At 37.3% G+C, this 17,529-nt stretch overlaps 3 protein-coding genes and 1 long non-coding RNA gene across 7 annotated transcripts in view; 3 read left to right on the top strand and 1 right to left on the bottom strand.

Annotated features, from left to right (window-relative positions):
* The window catches only part of LOC6613652, a 62,401-nt gene extending 51,754 nt beyond the window's left edge, over positions 1-10,647 (bottom strand). Inside the window, exon 1 of the mRNA XM_002038086.2 lies at positions 10,247-10,647. The gene's annotated coding sequence lies outside the window, so the exon portion shown is untranslated. The remainder of the gene's footprint in view (positions 1-10,246) is intronic.
* On the top strand, positions 183-1,755 carry LOC116801231. The gene is made up of 5 exons (XM_032719456.1): positions 183-331; positions 387-485; positions 537-935; positions 1,021-1,349; positions 1,413-1,755. Exons 1-5 carry the CDS (start codon positions 297-299, stop codon positions 1,664-1,666), a joined length of 1,116 nt encoding a protein of 371 aa, XP_032575347.1. The 5' UTR covers positions 183-296; the 3' UTR covers positions 1,667-1,755.
* Positions 2,595-9,447, top strand: LOC116801239. Of its 4 annotated transcripts, XR_004361873.1 has the most exons (16): positions 2,595-2,834; positions 2,899-3,124; positions 3,186-3,357; positions 3,427-3,507; positions 3,572-3,724; positions 3,786-3,954; positions 4,024-4,104; positions 7,715-7,883; positions 7,953-8,033; positions 8,098-8,252; positions 8,314-8,482; positions 8,552-8,632; positions 8,697-8,856; positions 8,918-9,086; positions 9,156-9,236; positions 9,298-9,447. It is a non-coding gene; the product is annotated as an uncharacterized LOC116801239 (long non-coding RNA). The 4 variants fall into 4 exon arrangements; XR_004361872.1 differs by having other exon boundaries at positions 2,595-3,124; XR_004361877.1 differs by lacking the exons at positions 2,595-2,834; positions 2,899-3,124; positions 3,186-3,357; ... (2 more) ...; positions 3,786-3,954; positions 4,024-4,104 and adding exons at positions 7,126-7,364; positions 7,429-7,653.
* LOC6613656 (unconventional myosin-XIX) lies at positions 4,690-6,195 on the top strand. Its single transcript, XM_002038090.2, has 5 exons — positions 4,690-4,842; positions 4,898-4,996; positions 5,048-5,446; positions 5,532-5,860; positions 5,925-6,195. The coding sequence occupies exons 1-4, from the start codon at positions 4,808-4,810 to the stop codon at positions 5,623-5,625; spliced, it is 627 nt and encodes a 208-aa protein (XP_002038126.1). The 5' UTR covers positions 4,690-4,807; the 3' UTR covers positions 5,626-5,860; positions 5,925-6,195.
* Positions 10,648-17,529: the final 6,882 nt, after the last annotated feature.

A 17,529-nucleotide genomic window follows, 5' to 3' on the forward strand; every position in this document is an offset into this window, starting at 1 on the left:
GTTTCTTTAATATTACATTTCCAAATTTTGGGCACTGAATCTTTGATTGAACAGAGAAAATTCCACCAGCCAATCCAATAAAATTTTGTGAGATAGCTTCTTCAGAGACAATATCACTTTAAGAAAGTGCTTTAAAAACAAATCTTCCTGTATTTGCTGATAAGTTTATTTTTAACAAATAAGCTTTTGCTTCATTGTCTATAGTTCTTTATGACTTTAGACTTTGATTTCATATAACATTCATACACAAAATAGTACCACTGTCTCTGGAAGAGCTTTTTATATTTTGTAATAAAATGCCAAAGCCCTCAATACAGGACTCTATCTCGTTGTAAGAATAGGTTGACCAAACGAACTCAATTTTTTTAGTATTATTTTTTTTTAAGAAAATCCAGTAACTCATCAGTTTTTTTGGAAGATGACCAATTCGAAAATCTAGAGGAAGAGCATGAGGATTGCATAAGTTTATCCTCCGACTTAACAAGGTAAGTAATTTACGTTATAGTAAATACCGCTAAGAAAATAAGTTTCAATAGAGTACAAAGTGTTATTTTGGACCACAAGCAGTTCAAAGCGGCTCGCACAATTCAGCGTTATTTTCACGGATGGCTAGTGCGAGAAAATTATCGAAAACTTCTGAAGTCTGCGATAATTATTCAAAAATGGTGGCGCCGTTTCGAGGCTCAGAGAAATTTGCTTTATGTGGCCGAAAGCGCTCTGCAGTCGGCTGTTTTGGCTCATTACGAGAAGTCTGCTACCCTGATTCAGACGCTCTATCGCGGATGGTGGTCGCGAAAACATATCTTTGATCTTACCATGCTCAAGAGCGTGCAGATTATGTTGGCAAAGGACCTGATCCACTCTTTGCTCAAATACTTGCACGCGACGAAAAATTCTGAAATGCTTCCAGGCATTTACACGATACGGGATTCGAGGTAAGTGATTGGTCACATAAACCACTATTAGTGAATATGTGAATATGCAAATCATATAATATTCTGATCCTATACACTTTTCTAGCATATGTCTGGAAACTTTGGAGGAACTGATGGCAACATTTGGCTTTCGATATTATAACGATCATGCTTGCTACAAAATGAAGGAAACGTTGTCAATGGTGGCACAGAGCCGAAAGGTGTTTACGTCCACATCCTATTTCACGGATGTACCATATCCCGGCTTTAATGATCGAGGATTTTGTGGCCCTCAGCAGCATTCTACCATGACCGTGAATGCCAAAGATCAAGAACATTATGAATTGATTCACATATTCCTGACCGGTAGTAGAAAAATGGGCATGACTACGGCTAAGATCGAACAGAAAATAGCCAACCTTGCAGAAGAAAATCGTAAGTTCGTGTTGCGACTTGAACGTGTGGTACAAGCTATTCCTTTTTTTTTTTAATTTACAGGCTTAAATATGTTGATAAAGAGGGACAACAAGAAAAAGAGTTTTATTAAAAGGATTTATCTTGACATGAAGAACTGGCATTACTCAAATGGAGATCCAATTCTTCCCATCAGCTTGTTCAAAAACAGTGAGATGCCTGCAGTCCTGGAAAGTGCCAAGAAAACTCTGGAATCAATTTTTGGTGAACTGGAGCCATGTGTTTGCCCAACGAACAAAGAAATATCTTACCTTTTAAATTATCTTAATGATTCTTAAGGAGTTTATAATCTTTGTGTATTACAAAGATATATTTGTAAACCTTACGAATATTTCACAATAAAGAACCTTTAAGCTATATTTTACAATATGCTTGTCAATGTTATTTTCTATCCAAATATGGACTAAATCGGGAGATTCATTAAAATTTTGAGAATTTAATGTTCAGTTTGACTATAGCTATCCATTTTTTATTTGAACTTTTGCTTTGGTGTAATTAAAATTAATCATTTTAAGTGTATTTATCGAATATTATTATTATATTAGTCCGATCGATGGTAGTTTTGTAAAATTTCCAATAAAATTAATTTTATGTAAACAAATAAAAAAATCCTGCTCGTGGGTTAAGCTGGTCTGGATCGTATTTTTTATTTATACTCAAGCTTTTTAGACCTGACATTCCTCGTCGAGACTTTTCCTCTTTGTTTATTCCGCACACACAAGCATAAGTTCAATATTGGCAGCAAATTAAATTTAATGATGTTTGCTGCTTGCAGCAAAAAAGCCAAGTTAAAATTGCCAACTCTGGTAAATATTTGCCAACCGACTCTAATGAACTTAAGCATACAAATAGGGAACTAGCGTATAGGGCCCAGACTTTGGGCAATGCCAGTGTCTTGCAGAATAAGTTTCCCAAAAAAATGTACAGGCATTCGATTGTGCTGGATTTTGTTTATGAGTAGAGTCTTGCCTGATTCACAAGAAAAAATCCATTAGTTATAAAAGAAAATTGGCTGAACATCAATAAACGTGTTTACACCAGAAATGTGTATTTAGACATTTCTCGTATTTTTGCGTGGGTTGGCCATTGTGATGCCACAAATGTCTATGCATAGCTTGGTCTAACCTAGTTGAAATAAAATGTTATCACATATGCTGAGACTTTTTCTGTCAATCGAAATTTCGTACCTAAGTATGAACGTGAATAATACAATTCAGTTGATTTCCGTAGTTCAAACAAGCAACACCTTCGGAATTGAACTCCAAATTCTAAGTGATTTTCGGTTGTCTTTTAAATTTAACAAATTTTCGGCTAGTTTTAAGAATAAAGTTTTGTTATTTAATATTAGTTCTAAGTATAAAGTGAAATTACTTATATCGAATCATAGTGCACCAGAATTCTTGAAGCACCAAAAACAGACTCGGCTCTTCCTTTTCTTTTCGATTGGTAAATATTTGTTATATCGTTTAATTTGATAAAATTCCTTCTGAACAGTACAATTTTTTTTCAGTTTTTTTTTTTTTTGAGTTTTTAACACATTTCCATTTATGTTTTCGGGATATGCAAAACTAATAAAACAAACCGTTATAGTGGTAAGACTTATATGTGTAATCGCCTACGCTGACAATGGGCAATAAGAATGAACTCTTGCCCCGTATTGAAAGGATATCTCTTTGGAAACTACACCATACTTCGATCAAACACACCAAACTGGCAAAGCAAGCCTTCCGAAAATGGTAGATTTTCGTTATATCGTTTAATATAAAGTTCCTGCCTTACAGTACCAATTTTTTGCAGCCATGATGACACCATTACATGTGTTCTTCTTGCAGGAGATTACATAATAAAATCAGAAACTCTACCAGACTCAAAACCATATGATATACAACAGTTCGCAGAATATATGTGGATATAAAACTAAAACCGTTATACATAAGAATAATATATCATTTTAATACTAATCATAGAGGTAAGATCATTTTACGCCTACGCTGACAACGGGCAATCAGAATTAACTCTTTCCCCGTATTGAAAGCAGATAACTCTCTCTCCTCGTTCAGACACACCATACCTGGATCAAACACACCAAACTGGCCAAGCAGGAGACCTTCCCTAAATAGTAGATATTCGTTATATCCTTTAATATTATAAAGTTCCTGCCTTACAGTACCAATTTTTTGCAGCCATGATGACACCATTACATGTGGATGGGGAATTATATATTAAAAACAAATGCTCGACTACACTGAACATCAAAATACATTTGGATATAATACTTAAACCTTTAAATATAATAAATTTACACTTTTACACTTCAAGCAAGCCTCCCGAAAATGGTAGATATTCGTTATATCGTTTAATATAAAGTTCCTGCCTTACAGTACCAATTTTTTGCAGCCATGATGACACCATTACATGTGTTCTTCTTGCAGGAGATTACATAATAAAATCAGAAACTCTACCAGACTCAAAACCATATGATATATATCAGTTCGCAGAATATATGTGGATATAAAACTAAAACCGTTATACATAACAATATAATATTTTAATACTAATCATAGAGGTAAGATCATTTTACGCCTACGCTGACAACGGGCAATCAGAATTAACTCTTTCCCCGTATTGAAAGCAGATAACTCTCTCTCCTCGTTCAGACACACCATACCTGGATCAAACACACCAAACTGGCCAAGCAGGAGACCTTCCCTAAATGGTAGTTATTCGTAATATGCTTTAATATTATTAAGTTCCTGCCTTACAGTACCAATTTTTTGCAGCCATGATGACTCCATTACATGTGGATGGGGAATTTGATATTACATATTAAAAACAAATACTCGACTACACTGAACATCAAAATACATTTGGATATAATACTGAAACCTTTAAATATAATAAATTTACACTTTTACACTTCAAGCGAATGTATTTATTTGGGTGACAAATAATATTTAATTAGGCCGAAATTGGGTCAGAAAAACAAACGGCTGAACTGAGAAAGCCAAAATGGAAAATAATAGTCATGGGTAGCAAAAAAAATCGGGTTTGCCGAGTTAGCCCAAATATGCAAATATATGTGCCAACAAAACTGGAAACAAGTCTGAGCCAAATTGCACATTACATTACCAAATTTTACATATCCAAATTTTGAGCACTGAATCTTTGATTGAACAAAGAAAATTCCACCAACCAATCCAATAAAATTTTGTGAGATAGCTTCTTCAGAGACAATATCACTTTAAGAAAGTGCTTTAAAAACAAATCTTCCTGTATTTGCTGATAAGTTTATTTTTAACAAATAAGCTTTTGCTTCATTGTCTATAGTTCTTTATGACTTTAGACTTTGATTTCATATAACATTCATACACAAAATAGTACCACTGTCTCTGGAAGAGCTTTTTATATTTTGTAATAAAATGCCAAAGCCCTCAATACAGGACTCTATCTCGTTGTAAGAATAGGTTGACCAAACGAACTCAATTTTTTTAGTATTATTTTTTTTTAAGAAAATCCAGTAACTCATCAGTTTTTTTGGAAGATGACCAATTCGAAAATCTAGAGGAAGAGCATGAGGATTGCATAAGTTTATCCTCCGACTTAACAAGGTAAGTAATTTACGTTATAGTAAATACCGCTAAGAAAATAAGTTTCAATAGAGTACAAAGTGTTATTTTGGACCACAAGCAGTTCAAAGCGGCTCGCACAATTCAGCGTTATTTTCACGGATGGCTAGTGCGAGAAAATTATCGAAAACTTCTGAAGTCTGCGATAATTATTCAAAAATGGTGGCGCCGTTTCGAGGCTCAGAGAAATTTGCTTTATGTGGCCGAAAGCGCTCTGCAGTCGGCTGTTTTGGCTCATTACGAGAAGTCTGCTACCCTGATTCAGACGCTCTATCGCGGATGGTGGTCGCGAAAACATATCTTTGATCTTACCATGCTCAAGAGCGTGCAGATTATGTTGGCAAAGGACCTGATCCACTCTTTGCTCAAATACTTGCACGCGACGAAAAATTCTGAAATGCTTCCAGGCATTTACACGATACGGGATTCGAGGTAAGTGATTGGTCACATAAACCACTATTAGTGAATATGTGAATATGCAAATCATATAATATTCTGATCCTATACACTTTTCTAGCATATGTCTGGAAACTTTGGAGGAACTGATGGCAACATTTGGCTTTCGATATTATAACGATCATGCTTGCTACAAAATGAAGGAAACGTTGTAAATGGTGGCACAGAGCCGAAAGGTGTTTACGTCCACATCCTATTTCACGGATGTACCATATCCCGGCTTTAATGATCGAGGATTTTGTGGCCCTCAGCAGCATTCTACCATGACCGTGAATGCCAAAGATCAAGAACATTATGAATTGATTCACATATTCCTGACCGGTAGTAGAAAAATGGGCATGACTACGGCTAAGATCGAACAGAAAATAGCCAACCTTGCAGAAGAAAATCGTAAGTTCGTGTTGCGACTTGAACGTGTGGTACAAGCTATTCCTTTTTTTTTTTTAATTTACAGGCTTAAATATGTTGATAAAGAGGGACAACAAGAAAAAGAGTTTTATTAAAAGGATTTATCTTGACATGAAGAACTGGCATTACTCAAATGGAGATCCAATTCTTCCCATCAGCTTGTTCAAAAACAGTGAGATGCCTGCAGTCCTGGAAAGTGCCAAGAAAACTCTGGAATCAATTTTTGGTGAACTGGAGCCATGTGTTTGCCCAACGAACAAAGAAATATCTTACCTTTTAAATTATCTTAATGATTCTTAAGGAGTTTATAATCTTTGTGTATTATATATCTTTGTAAACCTTACGAATATTTCAAAATAAAGAACCTTTAAGCTATATTTTACAATATGCTTGTCAATGTTATTTTCTATCCAAATATGGACTAAATCGGGAAATTCATTAAAATTTTGAGAATTTTATGTTCAGTTTGACTATAGCTATCCATTTTTTATTTGAACTTTTGCTTTGGTGTAATTAAAATTAATCATTTTAAATGTATTTATCGAATTTTATTATTATATTAGTCTGATCGATTGTAGTTTTGTAAAATTTCTAATAAAATAAAAATAATTTTAAGTAAACAAATAAAAAAAATCCTGCTCGTGGGTTAAGCTAGTCTGGATCGTATTTTTTATTTATACTCAAGCTTTTTAGACCTGACATTCCTCGTCGAGACTTTTCCTCTTTGTTTATTCCGCACACACAAGCATAAGTTCAATATTGGCAGCAAATTAAATTTAATGATGTTTGCTGCTTGCAGCCCAAAGAAAAACCGTAGCAAAAAGCCAAGCCAAAATTGCCAACTCTGGTAAATATTTGCCAACCGACTCTAATGAACTTAAGCATACAAATAGGGAACTAGCGTATAGGGCCCAGACTTTGGGCAATGCCAGTGTCTTGCAGAATAAGTTTCCCAAAAAAATGTACAGGCATTCGATTGTGCTGGATTTTGTTTATGAGTAGAGTCTTGCCTGATTCACAAGAAAAAATCCATTAGTTATAAAAGAAAATTGGCTGAACACCAATAAACGTGTTTACACCAGAAATGTGTATTTACACATTTCTCGTATTTTTGCGTGGGTTCGCCATTGTGATGCCACAAATGTCTATGCATAGCTTGGTCTAACCTAGTTGAAATAAAATGTTATCACATATGCTGAGACTTTTTCTGTCAATCGAAATTTCGTACCTAAGTATGAACGTGAATAATACAATTCAGTTGATTTCCGTAGTTCAAACAAGCAACACCTTCGGAATTGAACTCCAAATTCTAAGTGATTTTCGGTTGTCTTTTAAATTTAACAAATTTTCGGCTAGTTTTAAGAATAAAGTTTTGTTATTTAATATTAGTTCTAAGTATAAAGTGTAATTACTTATATCGAATCATAGTGCACCAGAATTCTTGAAGCACCAAAACAGACTCGGCTCTTCCTTTTCTTTTCGTTTGGTAAATATTTGTTATATCGTTTAATTTGATAAAATTCCTTCTGAACAGTACAATTTTTTTTCAGTTTTTTTTTTTTTAAGTTTTTAACACATTTCCATTTATGTTTTCGGGATATGCAAAACTAATAAAACAAACCGTTATAGTGGTAAGACTTATATGTGTAATCGCCTACGCTGACAATGGGCAATAAGAATGAACTCTTGCCCCGTATTGAAAGGATATCTCTTTGGAAACTACACCATACTTCGATCAAACACACCAAACTGGCAAAGCAAGCCTTCCGAAAATGGTAGATTTTCGTTATATCGTTTAATATAAAGTTCCTGCCTTACAGTACCAATTTTTTGCAGCCATGATGACACCATTACATGTGTTCTTCTTGCAGGAGATTACATAATAAAATCAGAAACTCTACCAGACTCAAAACCATATGATATACATCAGTTCGCAGAATATATGTGGATATAAAACTAAAACCGTTATACATAACAATATAATATTTTAATACTAATCATAGAGGTAAGATCATTTTACGCCTACGCTGACAACGGGCAATCAGAATTAACTCTTTCCCCGTATTGAAAGCAGATAACTCTCTCTCCTCGTTCAGACACACCATACCTGGATCAAACACACCAAACTGGCCAAGCAGGAGACCTTCCCTAAATAGTAGATATTCGTTATATCCTTTAATATTATAAAGTTCCTGCCTTACAGTACCAATTTTTTGCAGCCATGATGACACCATTACATGTGGATGAGGAATTATATATAGCAAAAACAAATGCTCGACTACACTGAACATCAAAATACATTTGGATATAATACTAAAACCTTTAAATATAATAAATTTACACTTTTACACTTCAAGCAAGCCTCCCGAAAATGGTAGATATTCGTTATATCGTTTAATATAAAGTTCCTGCCTTACAGTACCAATTTTTTGCAGCCATGATGACACCATTACATGTGTTCTTCTTGCAGGAGATTACATAATAAAATCAGAAACTCTACCAGACTCAAAACCATATGATATATATCAGTTCGCAGAATATATGTGGATATAAAACTAAAACCGTTATACATAACAATATAATATTTTAATACTAATCATAGAGGTAAGATCATTTTACGCCTACGCTGACAACGGGCAATCAGAATTAACTCTTTCCCCGTATTGAAAGCAGATAACTCTCTCTCCTCGTTCAGACACACCATACCTGGATCAAACACACCAAACTGGCCAAGCAGGAGACCTTCCGTAAATGGTAGATATTCGTTATATCCTTTAATATTATTAAGTTCCTGCCTTACAGTACCAATTTTTTGCAGCCATGATGACTCCATTACATGTGGATGGGGAATTTGATATTACATATTAAAAACAAATACTCGACTACACTGAACATCAAAATACATTTGGATATAATACTGAAACCTTTAAATATAATAAATTTACACTTTTACACTTCAAGCAAGCCTCCCGAAAATGGTAGATATTCGTTATATCGTTTAATATAAAGTTCCTGCCTTACAGTACCAATTTCTTGCAGCCATGATGACACCATTACATGTGTTCTTCTTGCAGGAGATTACATAATAAAATCAGAAACTCTACCAGACTCAAAACCATATGATATATATCAGTTCGCAGAATATATGTGGATATAAAACTAAAACCGTTATACATAACAATATAATATTTTAATACTAATCATAGAGGTAAGATCATTTTACGCCTACGCTGACAACGGGCAATCAGAATTAACTCTTTCCCCGTATTGAAAGCAGATAACTCTCTCTCCTCGTTCAGACACACCATACCTGGATCAAACACACCAAACTGGCCAAGCAGGAGACCTTCCCTAAATGGTAGTTATTCGTTATATGCTTTAATATTAAGTTCCTGCCTTACAGTACCAATTTTTTGCAGCCATGATGACACCATTACATGTGGAATTTGATTGTGGTAATTTGATATTACATATTAAAAACAAAAGCTCGAATACACTGAACATCAAAATACATTTGGATATAATACTAAAACCTTTAAATATAATAAATTTACACTTTTACACTTCAAGCGAATGTATTTATTTGGGTGACAAAGAATAATTAATTTGGCCGAAATTGGGTCAGAAAAACAAACGGCTGAACTGAGAAAGCCAAAACGAAAAATACTAGTCATGGGCAGAAAAAAAAAATCGGGTTAACCGAGTTAGCCCAAATATGCAAATAAATCTGCCAACAAAACTGGAAACAAGTCTGAGCCAAATTGCACATTAACTTCCGCAGCTCATTAAGTCAGCCGTTCGAGGCGGGAAGCTTGCTGGAAATACATATAAATTTTTGTGACGCCAACTGGACGACAGTCGACCACTGTACAAGGCCCCAGAATTGACCAAGAATTCGCTTCGAGCTGGAAAATATTTGGGTGGGAGGTGTGTAACAAGGACACCCTACGTATTTAGATAAATCTACAGAGGTCGAAAAAATTGATGAAAAGGTTGGAATGAAAATGTCGGCGCTTAAATTAAATACGCAGAAAACAAAAATATGACGCGCCCCTGCCTCTCTTTGCCGGAAGTTTAATTGGGTCGATTCCCTTATTTTGTTCGTCCAATAAGAAATGGCTGGATTTTTTTTTTGAATTTTTTGCCATGCGAGGGTCATGAGCATTCCTACGGGGCCAATGGCCAGGGCAGGCCAAACTAATTAGTGGCCATTTTGTGGGTGCTCTCAGTTTGATTAATTTTAAATGTGAAATTAATTGAATCGCAGTTAAAAAGAAGGGGATCTCTTTAAAAATTTTTACGTTCAAAAATACTGCAAGTTACAGTAAAATTTACCCTATATATTATTGTATTGGGATGATAACTCACTTATTTGCCATTTTGAATTGCCGGCATTTTTAAATTTTATTTGATTTCAGTTCAGTCTATATCATTATCGCACAAATTTGAGAGGAAACCCACAAGCAGATTGCACACGATTAAATTAATTTGCTGGTTTCGTTGTTGTTTTTGCCAGTGGCACAGTAATCCACATGGTCTATATAATTATACACACGCGCTGCGAAAAAACAAGCGAAGAATCAATGAGCCGAGTATTGGTTCGAGAAACTATGGCTAGTAAGTCATCAGCAGCATTACTTCTGAGCAAAACACGATATAGTGCATTACAGATGTCGTTTTTAACCTGTTTACTTTGTAAATTTGCAGCCACGAAAACGAATTTTGTGACAGTGCAGCTGGCCGGCGTTTGACTGAGATCCAATTCGTTGCGCGTTATCAATGAAACTGCTGATTTTTCTCGTCATCGTCGCCAGCATCGCCCCAGAAAGGAAATACCTTCGTGGCTCCTCGGGTTTTTGTATTCTCCCTCTCAATGGCGCTTTGACAGGACCTTTTCTCTCAACTTAACGAAGGACCTCGGAGAGAGAGAGCCCAGGGATATTTAACGGTTGGAACGTTGAAATAGTCAAAAATAATTATACTGTTACATTTAATTTTAAAATATTTTTTATTCAGCTTATACTATTATATTAAATTTTCTAATTTAAGAGTTTCGCCGAAAAAAATTTGGCAGTAAAACGTTGATTGTCCCAACACTGTTAAGATATTGGGATATTATTTAACATAGCCTGCAGAAAATAACATAAGTGAAACCTCTTTGATTGAAGGACTTTATTTCCAAGCTAAGCTATATCACAAGTTAGTTACGATGCTTATTATTATACTAAAAATGACTTTTCTATAATTATTAAAAAACATATTATTGTTTGTTGTAAGAAGTTCACGACATTTTTTAATTTGATCGAGTATACACTTTACTCGAAGAGGTTGTCTATCCATTTATTCTAATGAAGTCTATATCTCGAGAAATATTAAATATGGATAGTTAGTTTAAGATTCACGAGACTCCAGCTGCGGAAAAATTACATACTTCTTTATGTTATTATTTTACCTCACTAGGGAGGTATCAAATAGTCGAGGTATTCGTTTATTAATAAAGGCAATTGACAATCAATGAACTCCTCAATGAAACAAATCATATCATTCATAACACCTTTAACAGGGAATCGATTTTCATTTGCAAGCTAAATCGCTGGGTGAGGTTTAATTAATTGCCATTAATTAGGTATAATGCATTTACTGCTTAGTGTCAAGTCAAGGAATTAGTGTAAGCCCCTATCAGGGATCCCCCTACTCGAGGATCACGGTATTACCCCCACCTTTTCGTAAGGTTTTAAGGTGCTTCAATATGCTGGGCCCTATGCCGCATAACCGACTGACTCCTGCCTACTTAAAGTAAGGAAAATCTTTTATGACACGTTATTAGTTGGCCCTGAGCAAAGAGAAAGCCGCGAGTTGTGCGCCGCGAAGGGATATTTATGTATGCACATATATGTACATGTGTGTGGAGGGGCACCGACTCAGACGCGGCGGCAAGCTTTAATATGCTTAATGTAATTATGAGAATCGCGTAGAAGGGCACCGCATCCCTGCATACAAATGGAAGCGTAATTCGCAAAAGGATGGAGGGTGTCAGGTTGTAAAAAATGCCGGAGGACTTTTGTACCCGCCGTTGTCATAAAAACACACGCAATTTACGTATACAATACTCCGATTTTTTATTGTTGCGCGAGAAAATAAAGATTGCATTTTAAGGTCGGTCAACTACAAATTTAAATATTGTGCTTTAATTTATGATGCACTACAACTTGGCCGGAGAAACAGTTGAAAATGTGTTCCGAGCATTTAGCGTTTGATAATAGAATATCCATTTACAATTACCTTTCTGTACGAACTTATTGCTCAGCGCACTAAGCCAGCTAGCACACATTTCTGCATAATTTTTTTGACAATTCTCGAAATCCATTTGTTAAGTGTCCATTTTTTAAACTTCTACTTTTCAGCACCTGAGCCACATTAAAGAAAGTAAAACAAATCGGAGATCAGGCAGCCTACTTATATTTACATTAACATTGCAAACATATTTATTCCTTCGCTCCTAAATTCGTAAACTGACTTTGCGGCTAATGCAAATGGCAGGCGAAGCGAAGCGTAAAATGCTTTGTAAATTATTATGCCAAGTCTAAAAAATGGGGAGGGTCCTACTATCCCACATATATAAATATTTTTCCAGAGATAAACAAAGTATTTGCGCAGTGGGACGGCATGTGTCATAAATTTCAATTGACTTATGAATATGGAGGGCAATCTGTTCCCTTGGAAAGTTTTAGCGCCAACACGTGCCTAAAAGCCGATGAATACTGTTTAAATTTACTTGCCATATTGCTGATTTTGTATGCTTTTATTGGAGTTTCGCGGCTTTAAGAACATTAGATGGTATGAAATATTTTAAGTAAATGATAAATAAAGTTTATAATGACTCAATGTTTTAAAATATATTTATTTTTCATCATATCCATGCAACGGCCAACTTCGTAGATGTATTTATGTGTTTGTCAAATCTCTGGCCAAGAGCAATACACAAACTTTCAACCGGGGCCAATGCATCATTTTTATGTGGAAAATTTTAGAACAGCCTAAGCTTTTAATGGGCCCCGCAGCTCAGTGGGCCGAAAAGTCCTCAGCCAGGACCTTCTCATACTCTCGAAGGCAGTAACACCGTGGCCAAGAGCACCCCAAAGGATATTAACAATAATCTAACCAAATTAACCCAAAGCACTAAAGTGTAAGTGACATTAAGTTAATTTTCGTGTGCGCCAGCGAAAGAATAAACGAGATGAAAAACAAAACGCAAGAGGCGAAACAAAAAAAGTGGCAAATAGGGGGAAAACTTACGTTTTATTTTCCGTATTCTATGCTTTTTTTTCTACTACTTTTTTGTACTTTTTTCTTTTGTCCCTGCTGCCGTTGGTTGCATCAACTGTGCAAAATTTCCCACGAGATCAATCAGCCACAGGCTGGAAAACAGGACGACCAACAACAACAACGACGCCTGTGATGAGGTGGTCTTTGAGGGTGGGAAAAACGAGCAGGAGCAGCAGTTCCTGTCGCTCCTTGTTGTGGTTTTTGTTGCTATTACTGCCTCCGTTCAAGTTTTTCCTTTTGTGTAACTTTGACCTGCTCGGCTCCCAGAGCTTTTCTTTTTCCCGCTGCTTTATTGTCTGCAAGTAGTAGCAGCTTCTTCCCGAAAATATACGTATGTAGTAGGGCTCCCTTCCTTTTTTCACCTCTTGGCATTGGCCTTTGGAGTGTGCAGCTAATGAAGCGAGAGTTGATGAGCCAACTCGGGTCAGGGGCGTGCGAAGTTCAGTGCGAGGGGGCGAGCTTAGCAACTACTTCTAGAGTCGTAGGTTGGGCAAGGAAATGTACGCCAAAGCCTGAGATTTTAGCGAGTGCTTTGGTTTCCTTTCATACGCTTATTTAACAGATTCTTCTTTTACTCAGCATTCGATATTATGAAAATATTAAATGTAATCTAATATAAATTATGTTTCTTCAACCCTCGAATAATAAATTTCAAGCTACTAAACGGTATTAAACCCAAATCAAACCTAAAAATATATTTCAAAACCTGCAAGCCGCCACCTCTGCTTAAGACACCATAAAAAAGCACCCGGAAGTCAGTGCGACGCCAAAAGTTGTCGCTCATTAACGGAAGACACTTGAAGGAAGCGCATAAGTCCCGGAACTGGGCGCTAATTGTCGCAGAGTGCGTGTGTGAATTCGAGTGTCCTTTGACCGAATCCAGGAAAATATGCCGCTAAAAGTAAGCCACTTGATTGATTAATGGATGTAAGGCGGCAGTGTCGAGGCGACAAGTGAACAAGTCAGGCTGTACGGGAATTTGCTGTCGCTAAATGATGTGCCAAGTTAGACACGGAATGAAGACAAGTAATTCTGGTGACCAGGGGGCAGCGATGATTCTTGGGGTCAAAGCTGGGGCTCCCCCAGAATGAAAGCCAAAAGTGGATGCAATAAACCGTCAAAATGGCGCCCGGCAAATGACAATAAAATTGTTTGAAGTTTCATTCCGGGATGTCGGTCGGCGGCTTGTATTTCGGCACCCTTTCCGGAAACATTTAATTTTGCTCCCACCCAGAATTCGATGCAGAGTTTCTTGCACAACTTGCACTTCCGTCTACTTTTGCATTTCCGCTGCATTTCGTTGGTCCGGACGACGAAGACCTGGGCTATTCCGATCTCGAAATGGAGTTCGGGGTCCATTGCGGATGTCCGCGTGGCAATTTTAATGCAATTTTTATGCTCCCGCTTTCGGCTTCCGATTTTTTATTTAACCCCCCGTTTCGTTGCCTTTTCTGTTCTTTCTCTGCCATTTACTTTTTATCGTGTGCCATAATAGCAGTTTGTCTCTCCCTCGACTGCAGTTTGTGGCCAGGGGAAATGGCAGCCGGGTCCTGCATCCTGTGCAGCGGAAGTCAGGTATGTAGGGAGTGGAAAAATTCGGTTGTATTTCGGTTTAGTCTGGGGTTGCTTGGGGCTTTAGCTTGTCTAATTGCGTCCTTCATTACATGGCGAAAAAGAGATTAGAGTTAGCCAGTGTCATGGGTGAGGATATGAGCCTGAGATAAACCGCACTCATATTCCGTCTGTGAGTTTTACTAAAAGTACTTTAGTTATATCGTACACAGTTCACCGAAACCCAATCATATATGTATTACATCAAACTTATATCTTAAAAAATCGAAATATGGATTTAATGGAATGTAAAGAACACTTTCTATGAAGCCTCTAAAATATCTTATTTCGTATACCTATTATTTCCAAAATATATACTTTTTGAACCAGACAATCATGATTTCGTTCGTGGCATATTCTAAATTTAACAAATTGGGTAGCTGCGCTTATTTCAAGTTGCTGATTGATCATAATCCATTACAGGGCGCTTGTCGCCATAGCGGAAATTTTCCACTCGAAACTTTTAAACAGTTTCCCCAAAAATAAACCCAAAAAACTGCCAATGGAAAATTTTTGCATAAAACCATTTTGCTTGCAGCAACCGCAAGACAATGTTGTAAACTAAGACCAGTACTCCCCCGACACCCCTTTCTCGCTTTACTGAGTTTTCCCGAAAAGTTGTTGCTATTCGAGAGCCCAAGAAAATTTCTATAAAAAGGCATAATAGACGTCAGCAAATGTCTGCGACAGCAGCAGCAGAAAACTACAACAAAAGCATCAATAAACAGTGTAAAAGACAGTAACTGGGTTGGAGTGCCAGAACGAGAGGATGGCATTTGGTGTGACAGAGAGGCAAGGACAAATGCACTATGCAAAAAGGCAATTAAATCGGTATTATTCTATATCAACCTCATTTATAACAAAATTCTAAAATATTACTTTTTCTTTCTCAAACACCTCCATAAAATACAAAATAATATATTTCTCGACTTCTTCGAGATCTCCGTGTCACGACGACAGTTAAGCTAAGCGAGTTTTTTTCAGTGTGGTTGAAGGGACAACTCTGGACTTGAGGTTGCGGCTGAGCTCTAAAGCTTCCGTTCATATTTTTATCGGGCTTGGAAGGGGTTTTCGGTTGGCAAGCGGGTAAAGAAGGGTGATTATGGAGCGGCGTAAACCATACGTCAAAGATGCTTTATTGAGCGGGACAAACAAAGCCCGTAGGAGAAAGGGGTGTCCAACAAATTTAAAGTTGTGCGGTTGCCGCACCCCGGGCCTCCTCGATTTCCAAACCGCCCACAGAATCAAGAGCTGGCCACCACCAACAGCTGCCAATGATGCAAACAAACAAAATGCTCCGGGCGGGATTTTAAAAAGCACTTTACGAAGGCCAACAGAAAATCTTGCGGGATGATGGGCGTTGGGAGGCGTGGCAGTTGCCGGGGGCCGCTATAAGCCGTGTGTGTGGTGACAGGGGCGGAACAAAAGGGGGTTTGATGGCAACACAAATTTGCAAAATATTGACAAGCGAATCGACTTCGCTGGGTATGCCCCATTGATTTAATAAATCAATATTTTATTAGCTGCAGAATATGCGTATGCAGATGGCAGCGAAGTCGTCGATTGGCATGTTGTTAAGAAAGCATGAAGTGCATTTATATTTGAATTGATGTATAAGATGTAATGGGGTATAATTTAACGAATGTATTTATTTATAAGAGTAAGCTTTTATATTTAGGTCCCTTGCAAAATAAATTTCACTTAAAAATACGTTCTTATTTTGACTGCAGTTAAAATTAAATGCTGGCCAACTTTTTGGTTTTGTTTTCTTGTTGTTTTGTGGCGCTTTACGCACTCGGCAAAAATGCCCAACTGGCTGCTCTTTTCATTACTTATTTCTTTATGACGCTAATGTCCTTAATTCGTCAGTGTTAACCTAATTTCGCAGAATGGCAAAAGCGACGCTGGCGAGAACTTGAGCGGCAACACGACGACAGGCGAAAGGAAAATAGAAAGAATTATGCCAAGAAAGTTTCCTATTTTGTCGCAGCGGGCAAAAGTTTTGCGGCCAATGCGACGACTCGCCTGAAAGTATACTACGTATCCTGGCCAAGTCCTTTGTGCGACACTCCCAGTGTCGGCTGTCTGTCCCCGATTTCTGTTTCCTTCTGCACTCTCTGTCCGAACGAGAGTGTGCTAGTGTGTTTTAGTGCGCATTCCCAAAGGCCATATAAATCATAATAATTTTGCAATGTAGCATTGGCCAAAGAGCATCCGAAGAAGCGCCGGCATATCCTTGTGGCATTTCTTTTATTTGCTACGTGTTGATGTCCTTTTGATGGCTCTTCTTCGGTCCCCTCATTTCCTCGAACTCCCGGCTCCACTCCTATTCCCCATCGCATATAGGCAAAAGCCCCCGGGGGCAAATGACAGCCCCACAAAACCGCCGACCGTCCGACGGGCAAAACGCCTCACCGTTGAGTCCTGCCTTTGTCCTGCTTCAGTTTGCGCCTCAGTTTCTGTTCTAGGATCTGGTTATGGTCCTCTGCTCCTGTGCGTGCGTGCGTGCCGTCTTGTATTTGTAATTCCGGACGGCATGTCCAGCATAAAAATATACTTAAGTGATTTCTCTTGATTCACTTACATAGATTTGGGTTACATTTCTGCTGGCGCTCCTATTTCTGGTTCTTCAAAGCAAATAAATAATTTTTATGATGGCCTGGCTGGGTCCCAAACCCCAATTCATTCTGTGCCATCCCGACTGATCCTTCATT

This window comes from Drosophila sechellia, chromosome 2L (assembly GCF_004382195.2).
Source record: "Drosophila sechellia strain sech25 chromosome 2L, ASM438219v1, whole genome shotgun sequence".
Lineage (NCBI taxonomy): Eukaryota > Metazoa > Arthropoda > Insecta > Diptera > Drosophilidae > Drosophila > Drosophila sechellia.

Coding starts and splice junctions, on each gene's coding strand:
- LOC116801231 (XM_032719456.1), top strand. CDS start 297: ATGCCAAAGCCCTCAATACAGGACTCTATCTCGTT. Junction 332..386: donor ATACAGGACTCTATCTCGTT/GTAAGAATAGGT, acceptor TTTTTTTTTAAG/AAAATCCAGTAACTCATCAG. Junction 936..1,020: donor TACACGATACGGGATTCGAG/GTAAGTGATTGG, acceptor ACACTTTTCTAG/CATATGTCTGGAAACTTTGG.
- LOC6613656 (XM_002038090.2), top strand. CDS start 4,808: ATGCCAAAGCCCTCAATACAGGACTCTATCTCGTT. Junction 4,843..4,897: donor ATACAGGACTCTATCTCGTT/GTAAGAATAGGT, acceptor TTTTTTTTTAAG/AAAATCCAGTAACTCATCAG. Junction 4,997..5,047: donor TTATCCTCCGACTTAACAAG/GTAAGTAATTTA, acceptor AAGTTTCAATAG/AGTACAAAGTGTTATTTTGG.